The following is an 18,162-nucleotide window of genomic DNA, read 5'->3' on the forward strand; positions in this document are numbered from 1 at the left end:
ACAAGAATGCTTCCAAGTACAGTCAAGTTCACAATCACAAGTCACCATTTCAGTTTTAAATACATACAAATTTTAAATAAAAAATGAATTCTACAGTTGAAAGTTTTTGAGGCAATACTTATTAATATATGTATTCAAAGAAATGAAAAAAAAGAACATATGTACTCTCATTGAGATGTTTTACAATAATCCACGCTATCAAATTAATCTGCCCAAAGACACGTTTCAAGAAGTGTAGCAGTCCAAAAATTCTTGTTATTTGTTGTTTTCTACTTTTTCTTCTTTGCTGGTTCTCCCAGTTCTACTTTGCGCTTTTTAGAAGTATGCTCATCTTTTTCATCATCTTTAAATAGGAAAAGAAGAGTAGTTAAAATCAATCAGTAGTTAAAAAACCGCATAAAAGCATTAAAATTTCATAGGCTTTATACCAAAAGAATCATTCTCATCTGTTTATTTCTAAATAAAAATATAAAATTAATTTTTAGAACTGACATTGAAAATAAACAATTTTTTCAATTATGGCAATACAAAATTCATAAATTGACCCGTTAGTGTTATATCTGGGTAGCTTAAAATAAGTGATTTCCATGAAAATCAGACATGTTCTGAAGGAGCTGCTGCCAAATATTCTACAGTATATACATTGCATATTAACATAATCTATACTTTGTAAACATGAAGCATGCTGTTTTCTAAAAAACAGGTATCAATCTAACCATGACGTCATGTAAGTAGATATCGGCTGTCCTTTTCCTTTCAATCTTTCTCTTCCAAAAGCAATTTCTTTCTCCCAATCTCATTCTCAACATGCTCCCTTCCTTATGTTTTGGGGTTAGAAAGCATTTATAAGTAATGGTTTCACTGAACCTCTATTTATAGTTTTGCCCTGTGAAGTTCTAATTATTCCCCCACTCCTAGGAGAGTCAGAACATTCTGGCAACAGAAAAATACACAGCTTATTCCTTGACATTGTGTTAAATTTGGTAGAGGAAGATTAGAGAAGAACTATGTTAAAATAGCGCTCTATGGATTGTTCCAAAACGTGATTAGTGTCTGTAGCCACAAAAATTTCCAATTAAAAATGTTGTCAATTTGAAAAAGTGAATCTTCTCAATCTATTATAAAATCCAATTACATGGGTTCAACAAAACAGAGTAGCACAGGCTAGCTGCTAATTCCCATCTCCCTAAATAAGCATTTAGTATTGTTTTAAGGGCTGCATATATATATGAATAAATCACATGTGTAAGATAATATGATTAATAAACATTTATTTTGAGCACATTACTGAATGAACTGTAGTTTTGAGTTTATTTTCTTGATCAGGAGATACTCCAAGTCCAATGGATATCATACAGTGATGTAATATGTATTTTGGTGTTGAAAGGTGTCTTCCTATTAAAATACTGAGGGACCTGCTGATATCAAATCACAAGTTATTTGAAGGAAATAATATTTCAAATCTTAAGGCTTCAATTCTCCTCTGCTGACTGTACCATATAATCAGAACTCAAATACTGATGTGAATAATTAGTATCAATACAAGTTATTCATCTTTACCCATCTTCAAATACAGTATTCTGATATTATTTATGTTTCATAGAGCATTGTAGATGTATATAGGTAACTTAAAATACATAATTCATATAACTAACTCATCACTGATATTTAAAAATCCAAGTTTTAATCAATAGTTTATATGTATACATACACACAAAAATACTGGCTGTATAAACTGATATATAGCTCAAATAAGCCATTATTTTTAATTGGAATTTAATTATTGTAAAGATTATACTGGCATTTGCAGAAATGCTAATGTAAAATTTCAAAGTACTTTTTAAGTCTACAGTAAATTCATTATTAACATATATTAAAAGATGATAATGAGCTGGGTGTGGTGGTACATGCTTGTAATCCCAGTACTTGGGAGGCTGAGACAGAAGGATTGCAGGTTTGAAGCCAGGCTCAGCCGCTTAGGCTGTTAGCAACTTAGTGAGACCTTGTTTCCAAATAAAATATAAAATAGGTCTAGAGGTGTAGCTTGGAGATAGAAGGCCCCTGGGTTCCATTCCCATTAACCCCGCCCCCAACACACAGAAAAGATGATAATGAAAGCTGGGCATGGCGGAACACATCTGTAGTCCCAGTAATTGGGAAGATGAGACAGGAGGATCAGAGGTTCGAGGACAGCCTCAGCAAGTAGTGAGACTCCCAACAACCAACCCTATTTCCAAAATAAAATTGGGCTGGGTGTGCAGCTGCAAGGTAGAAGCCTCTGGGTTCAATCCCCAGTAAACGCTGATAATGAAACACTTATTCTGTCACTTTTACAAGTAAATTTACTGATAACAAAACCACAACATACTGAGGGTGAAAAAAGAACTTCCTGTCAGTGATCTGAGAAGACGTAATGCCATCTAGTGTCATAACAAGGAACTGCCTTAAAAATTAACAGGAAAAAACCCTGAGAATGCTCATTCATCTGCTTTACTGAGCATTTTTACCCTATGTCATACAGTACAAAGGCACTAATATTGAAATAATTTTTCTATTATGAAATTCAAGTAACCCAAGGAAAATAAGTTTAACTTACAAATAGGAATATTCTAATAAACAGAAGTCAACAGCAACCTTGGGTAGGCTTTTACAATTATGTTAACAGAGCTACAATGAACATCTAAGACTTACTTATGTTTCATAACTACTAAAGAGTAAGTACAAATAAGAGCTGGGTGTCGTGATGTCCACCGGTGATCTCAGCTACTAGGGAGGCTGAGGCAGGAGATTACAAGTTCCTGGCTCCCCTGGGCAACATGGCCAGACACTGTCTCAAAAATCAGATAAAAAGGGCTGGGGATGCAGTTTAGTGGTAGACCACCTGCCTATTATGGATCCCTCATACCTGATAATCCCCAGTACCTGATAAGCTGCAAGACCCAATGATGTGTTTAGCCTTGCCCAGCTATTCCTCTGAACTGTCTCTGAAAGAACTGGCAAAAAAGGCCCAAAACAAGAAATGGAAAGACAGAATAAAAACAAGGTAGAGTTTTTGATACATACTTCATGAATTAAAAAAAAAAAAGAGGTAGCTAGGTATGGCGGCACACTCCTATAATTTCAGTACTTGGGAGGCTAAGACAGGAGAATCACAAGTTTGATGCCAACCAACCATAGAAACTTAGACCCTGTTTCAAAGTAAAAAAAAATTTTAAAAAGGCTGGTGGTGTACTTCAGAGGTAGAATATCCCTGACATACACTTGTAATCCCTGCGCTTGGGAGGCGGAGACAGGAAGATCACATAGGTTCGAAGCCAACCTTGGCTGGTTTAAGAGACCCTGTTTCCAAATATAAATATAAATATAAAATAGGTCTGGGAGTATAGCCCAGAGGTAGAAGCCCCCTGGGTTCCATCCCCAGTACCATCACAAAAAAAAAAAAAAAAAAAAAAAAAAAAAAAAGAATTATCTCTGGGTTTGATCCCTAGTACTACCTCCTCCCAAAAAAAGAGGTTAAAAAATGTTATGAAAATTGATGTTTATAGTCACTTTGCAAAAGAGACTTTTATATGCTTTTATGGGTGCCTTATAGTCTCGCATCATATACAAATCGTGTTGACAGTGACATACACGCACGTGGTACTTGGTGCTCCCTCCCTCCCCACCTCCTCCCTTCCTAAAAAGAACACTGAGATTGACATTGGTATTTTCACATATGTACACATAGCCAAGTAATTCCTTTAATGAACTTCACTCCTCCCTTCCCTCAAGACCACCTCCCTGGCTCCACTAAGGTTTCTCCTCCATTATCTAGAGTCTCTCTGGTATCCCCATTACTCCCTAGCTTCCACAAATGGGAGAAAACATAAGACCCTCCACTCTCTGCGACTGGCTAATGTCACTTAACATAAGGTTCTCTAGGTCCTTCCATTTTCTTGCAAATGACAAAAATTTTGTTCTTTACTGATGAGTAGAATTCCACTGTGTGAATATTCCATAATTCTGTAATCCATTCATCTGTAGATAAAGACACCTAGGTTGGACTCATAATTTGGCTATAATGAATAGTGCTTCAATGAACATGGGTCTGCATCTATTACTGTAGTTCTCTAGTTCAGCCTCTTTGCAACGATCCCCAGGAGTGGTATAGACAGACAAAAGTGACTTTTTATGGGGGTCTAAAATGGCAAGCTACTTTAGGCTGTCCTGGAACTTTAGATCCTTCTGTCTTAGCCTCCTAAGTACTAGGATTATGGGTGTGTGCCACCACACCTGGCTCAAAAGTCACTTTTAAAAGTGTACTTGGGCCGGGCGTGGTGGCGCAGGCTTGTAATCCCCGCGCTTGGGAGGCGGAGACAGTAGGATAGCGCTGGTTTGGAGCCAGCCTCCCTGGCTTAAGAGACCCTGTTTCCAAATAAAAAAGTATATAATAGGTCTGGGAGCGTAGTCTGGAGGTAGAAGGGCTTTCAGGAACCCCAGTACCACCAAATAAACAAACAAAAAAACCAAACCACACCAAAAAAACAAAAGTGTACTTGGCAGAAGGATTACAGGTTCAAAGCCAGCCTCAGTAACTTAGCAAGGTTCTCAGCAAACTAGTGAGACTCTGTTTCCAAATAAATAAAATTGGGCTGGGCTGGGGGTGAAGGTAGAATGCCTCTGGGTTTAATTTCCAGTACAAAAAAAAAAAAGTTTTAAAAATTTATTTATTTTTGGTGGTGCTGTGGATTGAATCCAGGGGCATTCTGCCTCTGGGGTACACCCCCAAGCTCTGTTTTTTTTTTTGGCGTGTGTGTGGTGGTAACGGGAACTGAACTCAGTGGCATTCTCCCTCCAAGCTATACCAAGACCAATTTTACTTCTTTGCTATTGTCTACATTCACTTTCAGTTGGAGGAACATCTTGTGATAAAAAGGATAGAATTATCTATGGAAATGAGTGTTATTTTCCACTTATTTGGAATTTCTTTTAGCTGAACTCAAAAGTAAGTTGTGAGAAAAAAAAAAAAAGCTATTGCATGCTTGCTTGTCCTGGTATATAATCATGGCCTTTTTCATAAAGGAAAAAAGATACAAAGTACCAGTCTAGTGGCAACCTACTTTAAATCAGGTCTAGTGCCCTTCCTGCCATTCTTCCTACAGGAGCATAGCTATTTCTCAAGCACTGTAGCTTAGAAAACATCAAGAGAACAAACCCTAGCTTAATAAGGCACAATTTCTATTTAAATACCTGAATTTGATTTTTCTTCTGCCTTTTCGGTGTGAATTTAGACAAATACTTAATCTAAGATTATTTTGATTACAAAATGGTAACTATGTACTTTTATCAGGTTGCTAAGAGTAATAAATTAGAAAATGTGGGATCTATTTTAGAGCTTGATATTTTTTAGTTTTGTGACTTTGGACAAGTCACATAAAGTCTCATTTCCACATTTCCCTATGAGGTTTCACAAGGCTCTGTAAGAAATAAGGATCATATATGTAAAATTATCTTTACTAATTATACTATATAATACAAAATATGTTATAAATGACTACTTCATTTAAGATCTCCAAAAGCCTGGCATGGTGGCACACGCTTGTAATCAGGAGGCTGAGACAGGAGTATAGCAGTTCAAGGACAGCCTCAGCTACTTAGTGAGGCCCTTTGCAACTAAGTGAGACCCTGTTTCAAAATAAAGAACAAAAAATAGGGCTAGGGGTGTAGTTTGGAGGTAGAATGCTCCTGGGTTCCATCCCCAGTACTGCCAAAAAACAAACAAACAAAAAAAACCCCAAAAGATGCCTTTCATTAAAGATGTTTTCATTAGTGAATCTTAATTATACAGATACACACACACACACACACACACACACACACACACACACGTGTGTGTGTGCATGGGCACATGTGCATTACTGGGGATGGAACATGGAACCCAGGGGCATTCTACTTCTGAGCTATACCCCAGCCCCTTTATCCTTTATTTTGAAACGGGGTCTGAGTTGCAAAGGGCCTCACTAAATAGCTGAGGCTGTCCACGAACCACGATCCTCCTGTCTCAGCCTCCTGAATGCTGGGATTACAAACATGTGCTACCAAACCCGGCTCTTCCTTAATTATGCCCCCCCCCACCAAGTGGATATTAGAAGTGGAAAGAGATGGAAAAGCTAGATTGAATCTGAGATAAGAACATTTGCCAGTTAGTTACTCTTTTTCTTAAAAGGTAACTCTTTGCAAGCTATAAAGTTGGCTAAGTATCCCCTGTATTGAGAGATTAGAAATCTGTTTAGCAAAAAAGGCACACGTTTTCTAAAAATGACAGTCTAGAACATTAAGTTCAATTAAACAGTTATACAGAAGACCAGGATCCTGTGGCTCATTTTCATAAAAGAGACAGACTAGCCTGTAATTGTACACCTGTAATTCCAGTACCTGGGAGGTGGAGATAGGAAGATTACAAGTTCATGAGACGCTCAGCAACCTAGTAAGAACCTGTTTCCAAATAAAAAATAAAAAGGGATAGGGTGTAGCTCAGAAGTAGAATGCCCCTGGGTTCAATGGCCAGTACCACAAACAAAATAAGATATGAGATAGAATTATGAAAAAAATAATTGCTCAGGTAATAATTACCATTAGCAGCATTAGCACATAAAAGCAAATCACTAGAGATTATACCTGGAATTTTTTTCTCTTTTTGAGTTGGATTCTGAATAATGAAGGGGTTTGCTAGCCAAAAAGAGAGGAAAGAATATTCTGGACTGAGGTGCAATATATCTAAAGGCAGGAAACCATAAAGCAGAATGATCTGTTAATTCTGAATTAAGCTTTTATTTGGGGGGGGGGGGGTTACTATAGATTAAACCCAGGGGGATTCTACCTCTGAGCTACACTCCCAGCCCCTTTTTTTGTTTGTTTGTTTGGAAACTGGGTCTGCTGAGAATCTTTTGAACCTCTGATTTTCCTCTCTCAGCCTCCCAAGTTCCCAAGTACTGGGATTACAGGTACACAACCATATCCAGCTCTGAACTCCAAGATCTATCTTTTTTTCTTTCTTTTTTTTTTTTTTTGTGGTGCTGGGGATCAAACCCAGGGGCATTCTACCTTCGAGCTACAGCCCCAGTCTGATTTTTTGTTCTTCTTTTGAATCAAGGTCTCACTAAGTTGCAGAGGGCCTAAGTAGTTGAGGCTGGCCAAGAACCCCGAGTCTCCTGTCCCAGCCTCCCAAGTACTGGGATTACAAGTGTGTGGCACCACACTTGGCTTCCAAGATCTTCAAATGCTGAAAAAGGAGTCCTTTAAAATAATGGGCATGGTGGCGCATGCTTGTAATCCCAGCTCTTGGGAGGCTGAAACAGGAGGATCACATAGGCTTGAAGCCAGCCTCAGCTACTTATAGTGAGGCTCTCAGCAACTTAGTGAAACCCTGTTTCCAAATAAAGTATAAAAATAGGTTTGGGAGTATAGCCTGGAGATAGCCCCTGGGTTCCACCCCCAGTACCACTCAGACACAAAAATAATAATGGTGAGGAGACAGGACCTATCACAGAAAGCTTGATGGTGTGACGGATGCAACCAATGGGGAAAAACTAGGAAGTGGAGATCACTGTGCTGCTTCAGGTGAGAGATGAACTATATTATAAGCCAAGGCAGAAAAACTAAGTTATCATCTTCCTATTGCTATGAGTAACACTGTTAGACTCATCCTGTTACACTAATCATAGCTCCACAGCAGAGCTGTTTTAATACAAAATGAAGCCTTCTGCAGCACTTCAAAGCTGCAGCACAAGAATCCATGGATCAGTTCCCGTTGTTCTAATAAGAAGGTACCATAAAGTACTGGTTGAGACATCAGAGTTCACTTTAAAGCAGAATGAATATGATCTTCTCAAAAGCAGAGCAGAAAGTAGCCAAAGACCTCTATAATCAGCCTGTCAATCTGTAAGACTGAAATTTCGTTCATTAAGTTTCAGAGTTTTTACACCTATCACCATGACCTAGTACTAGAGTCTGATCCTCCTTACCCGATTCCAATGTCTCCTCCCCTTCTGGTAGAAGCCTAGCTTTCTTAGCATTCGGAGGGGCGTCATCACCATTGTCCTCATATATGTTCGACCATTTTATTGCCATGTCCAGCTCTGGAGGTGGAGGTTTCTTCTCAGTAGTATAGGTCTCTGGAGGTGGTACATAGTTTGACTTCCATATTTTGAATTCCTTTGGAGGCTGTTAAGTAAGCACAGTAAGAAGCCCTGTGACGAACCGAGGCTCCCACGATCCATAAGAGCACATGCACCTCCCTGCCATTCGCTTATCGTTCTGGCTGACTTTTTTTTAAGGTTTAAAGATACAAGTTTTCCATCAAAATCACAATACTGTTAAAAGAAAAGTCAAAGGATTCCCTATATGAATAAAGCTCATAACTTTTAGTTACCAAAGAAGAATCCAGTCTCAGAGATACTACGCCAAGGCTGACCCCTTCAGGAGGCTGCAGCAGACACTGTCTTGGAGGCAGCACCGCAGGCACTTCGGCGTCAAAGGGAAGGGGTCTCGGGGAGAAGCTGCAGCGGGGGGCGGGGGAGTCACCACCGTTAGTCCTCGCCGCGCCGGGTGGGGGCACCGAGCGCGGAGGTTTGGGTCTCCTCTCGAGGGGCGGGGCTGCGGGTCGGGTCCGACACCCACCGGGGAGGAGGGGGCCCGGGATCCCAGAGCTGGAGGTGGGGGCGGGTGCACCGCGCGGGGTGACTGCGTGTGGGGGTCGGGCAGCCGGCCGCCAGGACCGGGCTCGGGAGAAGGGGCGCAGGCCGGGGTCAGGACCGGGAAACGGGGTGGGGGAACCTCACCTCCTCGGGCGCCTTGACGACGTGCCTCTCCCAGTCGATCTGCTTGTTGAGCGGATTGTAGAGAAAGGCTGGGCGGCTCACGCTCCGGAACAGCTCGTCGGGTCCCGGCAGCCGATTCTGCGCCTTGTTCCCACCGCCCGCCGACTTCCCGGGATCCGAGCCCTTGCGACCTGTCTCCTCAGGCTCGCTGTTATCCTCCTCGCCCGAAGAGTCTGAGCTGCTGCTCCCGTAAGCCGCAAAGTAGCTCAGAGGATCCTTATCCTCGGCTGCCATGACGGCGGCGCGCTACAACCAAAGATTCCCGGACTCCACCGGAAGCCGGAAGCCGGGGCAAGGCCCGCCCCCACGGTGGCTCCGCCCCAGAGCTTGCGATTGGCTCGCGGTCAATTGCAAGCCGGCGCCCCCTGGCGGCGGCGGCGCGCTCCACTTCTCCGGCTGTGGGACTGAGACTGGAGGCCAGTCCCGGAGTTCCTTGCAGAAATGGCTTTTGCTTTTCCCTAAGGTGCCCCAAGAAGAAAGGAGTTCCTGGACTAAACTTTCAGCGTTCAGTAAGTGTTTATTGAAGGCGTGGACGATCCAAGGATTTTGTCTTTTCACTGTCACTTCTGTTTAGCCACCGGCCAGAGTCTAAAAATTAGCCTTAGTGTGCTTCTCAGTTATGGGAGACTTTCCGGTGTGGTGGACCCCTCAAGGAAAAAACTGAATCCCTTTCTGTCTGACCTCATTCAAGTGCGCTCTGAACAGTCTCTGATGAAACACTTCTTGGATCGCATCCCATCTCTCCGGGGTCCCTGAGCTTCTGACTTCTCATTACCAGCCTTTCCCTATGTCTACTTTGCGCTTTACTGGTTGATGTAGACGTTTCCCAACATATTATTTTCAGAAATACTAATTTGTAGAGGGTGTTACAGAGTTCCTTGGCGTTAAATACGATGCTGATGAAGGGCGCGGTGGTGCACACTTGTAACATTCCAGTACTTGGGATGCTGAGACAGGAAGATTGCAGGTTTAAAACCAGCCTTAGCAGTTTAGCGAGGCCCTCCACAACTCAATTTAGCAAGACCGGTTTCACATAAAAAAAATAAAATAGGGCTGGGGTGTAGCTCCGAGGTAGAATGCCCCTAGGCTCAGTCTCCAGCATCACAAAAACAAAACAAAACCAAAAAACCTTGTACCGTGACTTTCTGAGTGTCCAACCCCAACCTTTCACTCCATATTCTAGAACCAGTCTCCACTCGCTCTTTCAAGTTTTGTTTTGTTTGACGGGATTGAACACTGGGGCCTCTTCCTCTGATCTACACCCCTAGCCCTTTTTATTTATTTTGAAACAGGGTCCCACTAAATTGCTGAGGCTGGCCTCAACCTGTGATCCTTCTGTCTCAGCCACCCAAGTACTGGAATTATAGGTATGTGCCACCATCCTGGCTCTACTGGCTTTTAAATTTTGCATATGGACAAACTACTCAGGCCTTAATGTTCCATACACTTATTGGAATGGTACCTTGTATTTCCATATAATCGGCCTCTGCATTTGCATTCTGTCTCTTAATATATAATATGTGCCTAGTCACCAGGGAAACTAGAAATCGTTGATTCTGGTTAACTAAAAAGGGGATGGTACCCAAATGAAGTTGGCCACAAAGCTGAGCCCAGTGGCCCATACCTATAATACCAGTACTTGGGAAACTGAGACAGGAGGATCCCAGGTTGGAGGATCTCTAAGCAATTTAGTGAAACCTTGTTTCAAAATAAAATAATAAAGTAAGGTTGACGGTGTAGCTCTGAGGTAGAATGACCCTGGATTCAATCCCCAATTTTATTTATTTTTTTGTGGGTCTGGGGTTGGAACCCCTGCCCTATTTTTATTCTGTATTTTGAAACAGGGTCTAAGTTGTGGAGGGCCTCACTAAGTAGCTGAGGCTGTCCGTCAGCCACGATCCTCTAGTCTCAGCCTCCCAAATGCTGGGATTACAAACATGCGCCACCACACCCTGCTCCCAATTTTCCCCCCCAAAGGTTTAGACCTCACTTAAGGATGACGATCATTCAGGTAAAACTTACCTTCATCTATAACTTGCTCCCTGAAAATAAGTTCCAGGGGCAAAAGCATTTCTATCTTGTTCACTCTTTTCCTTTTTTTTTTCTTTTTCTTTTTTTGGTGGTACTGGGGTTCCTGGAAGCCCTTCTACCTCCGGGCTACACTCCCAGACCTATTTTTACATTTTTTTATTTGGAAACAGGGTCTCCTAAGCCAGCGCGCGGCTGGCTTCGAACCTGCGCGATCCTCCTGTCTTTGCCTCCCAAGTGCGGGGATTATAAGCGTGTGCCACCACGCCCGGCTGTTCACTCCTCTTTTCTAAGTCCTAAAGGACAATGTCTTTGAGCTCCTTGATGGGAAGAGCTGGACTGTGCTTGACTCATGTTATACTCTTAGTTTGTAGCTCAATACCTGTCCACAAGGTTGATAATCAAGAAATATTACTGGATTATAAATTTATGAGAAAACAGTTCTAGATAAGTGTTAAAAGTTTTCCATCCAATCTGGGTGTGGTGGTGCATGCTTGTAATCTCAGCATTTGGGAGGCTGAGACAGAAGGATTGTGGTTCATGGACAGCCTCAGCAACTTAGTGAGGCCCTTTGCAACTCAGTGAGATCCTGTTTCAAAATAAAGAATAAAAAATAGGGCTGGAGGTACAGCTCAGAGGTAGAATGCCCCTGTGTTGCATCCTCGGTACTGCAAAAAAAAAAATATATATATATTTTTTTCAAGTACCTATACTGAAAAGGAAAAAGGAAAATGATGGTTCCAAAGTGCAAAGTTTGGGAGTCCCTAAAACCATCCTTATTTCTGACACCAATTCCAAGTTCTTTCAAACTACCCTTAGGTTGGATAATGGGCTAGAAGAACTCAGAATTCAGTAAAAGCTGTTACATTCCTGGTTACAGTTTATTACAACAAAAGATAGGGGGAAAATCAGCTAAGTGAAGATGTGTGTGTGTGTGTGTGTGTGTGTGTGTGTGTGTGTGTGTGTGTGAATGCATGTGCAACACACATTTTCCAGGATAATTCTACATTCAGAGCACCAAGTTGTTCTAGGTCAGTGTAGTCATGGACAGCGCTAACTTCTAGCAAAGGTATGCGAAAATCTACATGGAGTATTGCCTACCAGAGAAGCTTATCTAAGCTTTGGTTCCAGAGTTTTCAGAAGGGCTTGAACATATAGACATAGTATGTACCCACTTGGCTGACCTTGGCTTCCAGAAGTTGAGCTGACCAAGCATGACCAAAATCCTGAGGGCATAAATTTTAGGAGGAAAATACAATATCATATTTTGAAAACATATGCAAATTTTGCAAAGTTGTCTGTAGTATGCTCCGTGTGTGTATATCACACACACACACACATACATACATACATACACACATATATACTGGGGATTGAACCCAAGGGCATTCTACCTCCAAGATATACTCCTAGCCCTATTCTATTTTTATTTTGAAACAGGGTCTTGCTAGGTTCATGAGAGTCACTACTTGCTGAGGTTGTCCTCTAACCTATGATCCTTCTGTTTCGGCCTCTCAAATCCTGGGATTACAAATGTGTGTCACCATGCCCCTTTTTTTGTGTGTATGCTACTGGGAATTGAACCCAGGGTCATTCTACCTCTGAGCTATACCCCTAGCCCTATTTTATTATTTTGAAATAGGGTCTCACTAAGTTGCTGTGGCTGGCTTTGAACCTGTGATCCTCCTGTCCCAGCCTTCCAAGTACTGAGTCTTTAAACATGCACTACCATGCCTAGTTTTTTGTTATTTATTTTGAAACAGGGTCTTGTTAAATTGCTGAGGCTGGCCTTGAATCTGCAATCCTCCTGTCTCAGCCTCCCATATTCTGGGATTACAGGTGTGTGCTAAAGCTCCTGGGTACTATTTTATTTATTTATTTTAATTTTTTGGTGGTACTGGGGTTCCTGGAAGCCCTTCTACCTCCTGGGCTACACTCCCAGACCTATTTTTTTATTTTTGGAAACAGGGTCTCCTAAGCCAGCGCGACTGGCTTCGAACCTGCACGATCCTCCTGTCTCTGCCTCCCAAGTGCAGGGATTACAAGTGTGCACCACCACGCCCGGCTCTGGATACTGTTTTAACAGACAAACATTTTTTTTAAATTGCTTGAGTAAAACTGACATTCGAGGAATATAGGTAGTTATCCTATGACTTAAAACTGGCCCACTGTTGAGTGCCACTGTGGTTTGGACATCTTGAACAATATGAATCCATTATCAGAGACACCAAAAGCCTGTGTGATCAAAGGCCACTTATAGCTTGAGCTTTCAACAAGGTAGGCCTCCTTCTTGAAACGCTTTTTTTTTTTTTTTGGTGGTACTGGGGTTCCTGGAAACCCTTCTACCTCCAGGCTACATTCCCAGACACCTATTTTTATATTTTTTATTTGGAAACAGGGTCTCTCAAACCAGCAAGGTTGGCTTTGAACCTGCACGATCCTCCTGTCTCCACCTCCCAAGTGCAGTGATTATAAGCGTGTGCACCACCACTCCGGCTTGAAACACTTCTCTTGCCTTTCACTAGATGATACATTTTAGTTCTCTTCCTGCAGATACCAGCTGCAGCCACGCCCTCTCGGCATCTGCATTCTTATTCATGCAGTCCATAGGCGATTCTCAACGTGAGAAATAAGCCCCGAGAGAAGGTGTGGTCGCTGGCAAAAAGTATTCTCCACTCTTAGATATTCTTTCATAACTATTATTCTTTCAGTAATGATTCTTTTAACTTTCCACATGAAATTGCTCCGGTGGAAAAAAGATCAGGACTGCGAGAGAAATTGAATCCATGTAAAATAATCCTTCCAGTAAACTTTCAGCCTTGCTCAAATGGTAATTAGATGAGCCTTGTTCAAATGGTAATAAGAAGCAGCATTCCAGTCCACCTTCGACCTTCAATACAGCGACACCACCTGGTTAAAAATAGCTATGTCAAAACAAAGGACAGATAAAATAGATGTGTAAAGGTGAAAGAAAGAGAATATGGTGAGAATGAGAAAGCATTTTTGTATGAAGAAGAGCTTATCCTAAGATTGGCCCGAATGGGAAAGAGAGAATTAGGGTAATCAGAAAAGAAAAGAAAGTTGCAGAGGGTTAGTGATAGGAATATGGATTATTAAAAGAGGAAAAATGCTCAGCTGCTAGATAAATATATCTGACAACTAAATCTAAAGACCTCATGTTATTTCTTGGTGTTTACCTGCTAAACTGTGTCATGAGTTTAAGTTTTCAGACAGTGGATAGTATTGCAGACAAAATCCAGCAGACATTCATCGAAGTTCCTTAAATCATCATAAAGGAACACGGATTTTCCTTACGATAACTATATGAAAGCTGGAATCTCGGACTTCGTCCCCCATTATATATAAAGGAGGACATTGGACTAAGCCCTAGGGATGAGAGCTCTGAAAGGGTTAAAGAAAACTCTTAAAAACTGGATTCTTCGAGTGATCTTAAAAACTAAATTCTTCAAGGGATTTTGGGTGTGACTTTTAGCCAAATAGAAGCCTCTGCAGCTGCAAGGCCAAAGGGGGCTGGGCTCAGGAGCACAAGGCCCACCTGAGATAATGGGACTGATTTCAATCACAAAGACCTGGGATATCCCATGCCTTACTTTTGTCTTGTTCAGGGTTGGTAATTTGCATGTGTATCTCTCTTTTGTACCTTGGGTGTTTTGCACTTCTTTTTACTAGAAATTCACTGGGAGAGGGGAATATATAAAAAAATCTTGTGTCCAAAATAAAGTGTTCAATTGCACAAGAAGCATTGATCCATGTCAGGTTCTTTTTCAAAAGCGCCGATCATAGGATTATTTTCCTAGGAAAGAACCGCTACAGATAAGAATCTGTAGTACGTCACCCTATCTTTCCCCACCTTTGCTGAGACCCTTGACCGCGAGCAAACTCGCGCCCCATTGGACTAGCTGGCTTTCAACATCTTCCTACTTTTACACCAGACCCCTTTCAGTTTTATTTTTTCTTATTTACTTTTTAGTTTTTGTGGTACCAGGGATTTAATCCAGGGGCATTCTACCTCTGACCTAAACCCCCAGCCCTAATTTTTTTTAATCTTAGGTTTTTTTTTTGTTTTTTTTTGGTGGTACTGGGGGTGGAATCCAGAGGCTTTCTGCCCAGACCTTTTTTTATATTTTATTTGGAAACAGGGTCTCACTAAGTTTCTGAGAGCCTCACTAAGTAGCTGAGGCCGGCTTCGAACCCGTGCGATCCTCCTGTCTCAGCCTCCCAAGCGCGGGGATTACAAGCGTGCGCTACCATGCCCGGCTTAATCTAATTTTTGGAACAGAGTCTTGTTAAGTAACAGAGGGGCTCACTGAGTAGCTGAGGCTGGCCGCGAACCTGCAATCCTCCTGTCTGCCTCCTAAGTACTGGGATTACAAGTGTAATCAATACTTGGTTCCCTTTCAGTTTTCTCGGTTGCCTTCGTTTCATTTCTAGATGTAGGAGCACCTCAGGCTCAGGCCTGAGGGTCCTTTTTTTTTTTTTTATTTTTTGACGTTACTGGGGTTGGAGCCCAGGGGCATTCTACCTCTGAGCTATACCCCAGCCCTATTTTTTTTTTTTATTCTTTATTTTGAAACAGGGTCTCACTGAGTTGCAAAGGGTGTAAGTAGCTGAGGCTGTCCGCAAACCTTGATGCTCCTGTCTCAGTCTCCCAAATGCTGGGATTACAAGTGTGCGCTGCCACGCCTGACTCTCTTCTTTTTCTTTTTGTGGTACTGGGAATTAAACCTGGGGCATTCTACCTCCAGGCTACACTCCCAGCCCTATTTTAATTTTTGAAAACAAGGTTTCACTAGGTTGATGAAGAGTCTCACTACTTGCTGAGGCTATCCTCGAACCTATGCTCCTCCTGTTTCAGCCTCCTAAGTACTGGGTTTACAAGCACATATCACCACACCCCGCTTTCTTTAAATATACTCAAGTTTACTAAGTCCTGTGGCTTTAAGTACTACTTTATGCCAACAACTTCCACATTTATAAAATGAACCAGAGGGTAGGCCTGGTGGTGCATACTTGTAATCCAGGTACTTGGAAGGCTGAGACAGGAGAACTGCATATTTGAGGCCGGCCTCAGCTACTGAGGCCCCCTATAACTTAGAGGGATCCTGATTCAAAATAAAAAGAATAAGCTGGGCATGGTGGCACACACTTGTAATCCCAGCATATGGGAGGATGAGATAGGATTGCAGTTTGCAGACAGCCTCAGCTACTTAGGCCCTTTGCAATTCAGTGAGACCCTGTTTCAAAATAAATAGTGAAAAATAGGGCTGGGGTTGTAACTTGGAGGTAGAATGCCTCTGGGGTCCATCCCCAGTATCACGAAAATAAACACATAAATAAAAAATAAAAATAGCGCTAGGCGTGGTGGTGCACGCTTGTAATCCCTGAGCTTGGGAGGCGTAGATAGAAGGATCGCGCAAGTTCGAAGCCAGCTGTGCTGGCTTAAGAGACCCTGTTTCCAAATAAAAATATAAAAAATAGGTCTGGGAGCGTAGCCCGGAGGTAGAAGGGCTTCCAGGAACCCCAGTACCACAAAAATAAAATAAAATAAAATAAAAATAGTAAGCTGGGTGTGGTAGCTCATGCTCGGAATCCCAGCATTTGGGAGACTGAGATGAAAGGAATGCAGTTCTCGGACAGCCTCAGCTACTTAGCGAGGCCCTTTGCAACCCAGTGAGACCCTGTTTCAAAATAAAAGGAATAAAAAAATAGTGCTGGGGTGTCGCTCAGAGGTAGAATGCCCCTGGGTTCCATCCCTAGTGCTGCAAAAATAACAAATAAATAAATAAGTAAATAAAAATGAGTCTAGAAGTTTTCCCTAAACACCAAACTCCTATGTACAGTTTCCTACTTTAATGTTTAAAAGCCCCTTGCACTGAACACTTTGGTTAATAGTAAGGTATCAAGATTAGAATAATAAGGTATCAAATGGTCATCAACTGTAAAAATGTACCATATCAATGCAAGATGTTAATGTGGGACACTGTAGAAGGGCTATTTGAAAATTACTTTTTACTCAATTTTTCTGTAAACTTATAATTGTACCAAAAAGTATTTACTTTTAAAAAAGCAGTAAGAAGTGAGCTCAAAGGAGCTGTTTTTATACTGAGATATGTTACCCCTGAAAGGTAAATTTTTCCCTGTGGCATTAATCAGTTGACTAACAAATTGCACATTATCATGTCAATCTGTCATTCTAATTTATACATTTTTAGCACTGTTCTGGGAAAAAAAGAAACTGATGTATAGGAGTCAAAACCCCAGAGCCTAAGTTTATTAAGATCTAACTTTCACTGTCTATACAGTTACCCAATAGTCTAAAAGAAAGTTTAGTAAGACCTTAGTTTTATTATCTAAACAGTTAAGCAATAGTTAAACTGACCTTTCTCTATATAGATGCTACTGTGATGCTACTCAGAATTTGATTCTGAGTAAATTCTACTTACAATTTAAAAGAGGAAGCCACGTATCAAATTTTATTTAACAAATGAAAAGTCTACTTCTGCTTTTTTCCCCCCTTTCTTTGGTACTATAATTGAACCCAGGGTTGTTCTACCACTGAGCTATATCACCAGCCTCTTTTTAAAATTTTGAGATAGAGTCTAAGTTTTTTAGGTTGGCCCTGAGTTTGTAATTCTCCAGCCTCAGCCTCCTAAATCACTAAGATTGCAGGTGTGTGCACCAGGCCTGGATACCTCCTGTGTGGGGGTGGGGTGGAACCCAGGGGCTTTTCTACCTCTGGGCTATACTCCCAGACCTATTTTTATATTTTATTTGGAAACAGGGTCTCACTAAGTTGCTGAGAGCCACTAAGTAGCTGAGGCTGGCTTCGAACCTGTGCGATCCTCCTGTCTCAGCCTCCCAAGTGCTGGGATTACAAGCATGCACTACCATGCCTGGCAGGCCTGGATACTTCTGTTAACCAGAAATACAACTCAAAGTAATGTTTTCTATACAAAAAAAAAAAACTAGTACATATGAAATTATTTTAGATATTTCCCATTGAAAAAATTTAAATTCCACAATCTAGCACTATATTTTAAAAAACTTTTATTGTTAATAGGAAATTGGCATTTCTAGTTTTTTAAAAATAGAAATACATAGGAGATAGATGTCAGGAAACATGTAGAATTAAAACTTAAATAAAATTGAGAATATAAGATTTATAAATGAGCAAAATTAGTCATTTTTTTGACTACCTGATTTGTTGTCATATGAATTTTTGTTAAACAACAAAAAGATAAATCTGGCTCATGGC

General features: G+C 41.3%; 1 protein-coding gene across 1 annotated transcript; it reads right to left on the bottom strand.

The window, feature by feature from the left end:
* Positions 1 to 269: 269 nt before the first annotated feature.
* LOC308259880 (UPF0690 protein C1orf52 homolog) lies at positions 270 to 9,098 on the bottom strand (the record flags this gene model as incomplete). Its single annotated transcript, XM_080691191.1, has 3 exons — positions 8,820 to 9,098; positions 8,004 to 8,202; positions 270 to 343 (listed from the first exon to the last, which is right to left on the bottom strand). Exons 1-3 carry the CDS (start codon positions 9,090 to 9,092, stop codon positions 270 to 272), a joined length of 546 nt encoding a protein of 181 aa, XP_080547317.1. The 5' UTR covers positions 9,093 to 9,098.
* Between the last annotated feature and the right edge of the window lie 9,064 nt (positions 9,099 to 18,162).

Source organism: Muscardinus avellanarius (genome assembly GCF_963383645.1).
Source record: "Muscardinus avellanarius genome assembly, chromosome: 3".
Classification (NCBI taxonomy): Eukaryota; Metazoa; Chordata; class Mammalia; order Rodentia; family Gliridae; genus Muscardinus; species Muscardinus avellanarius.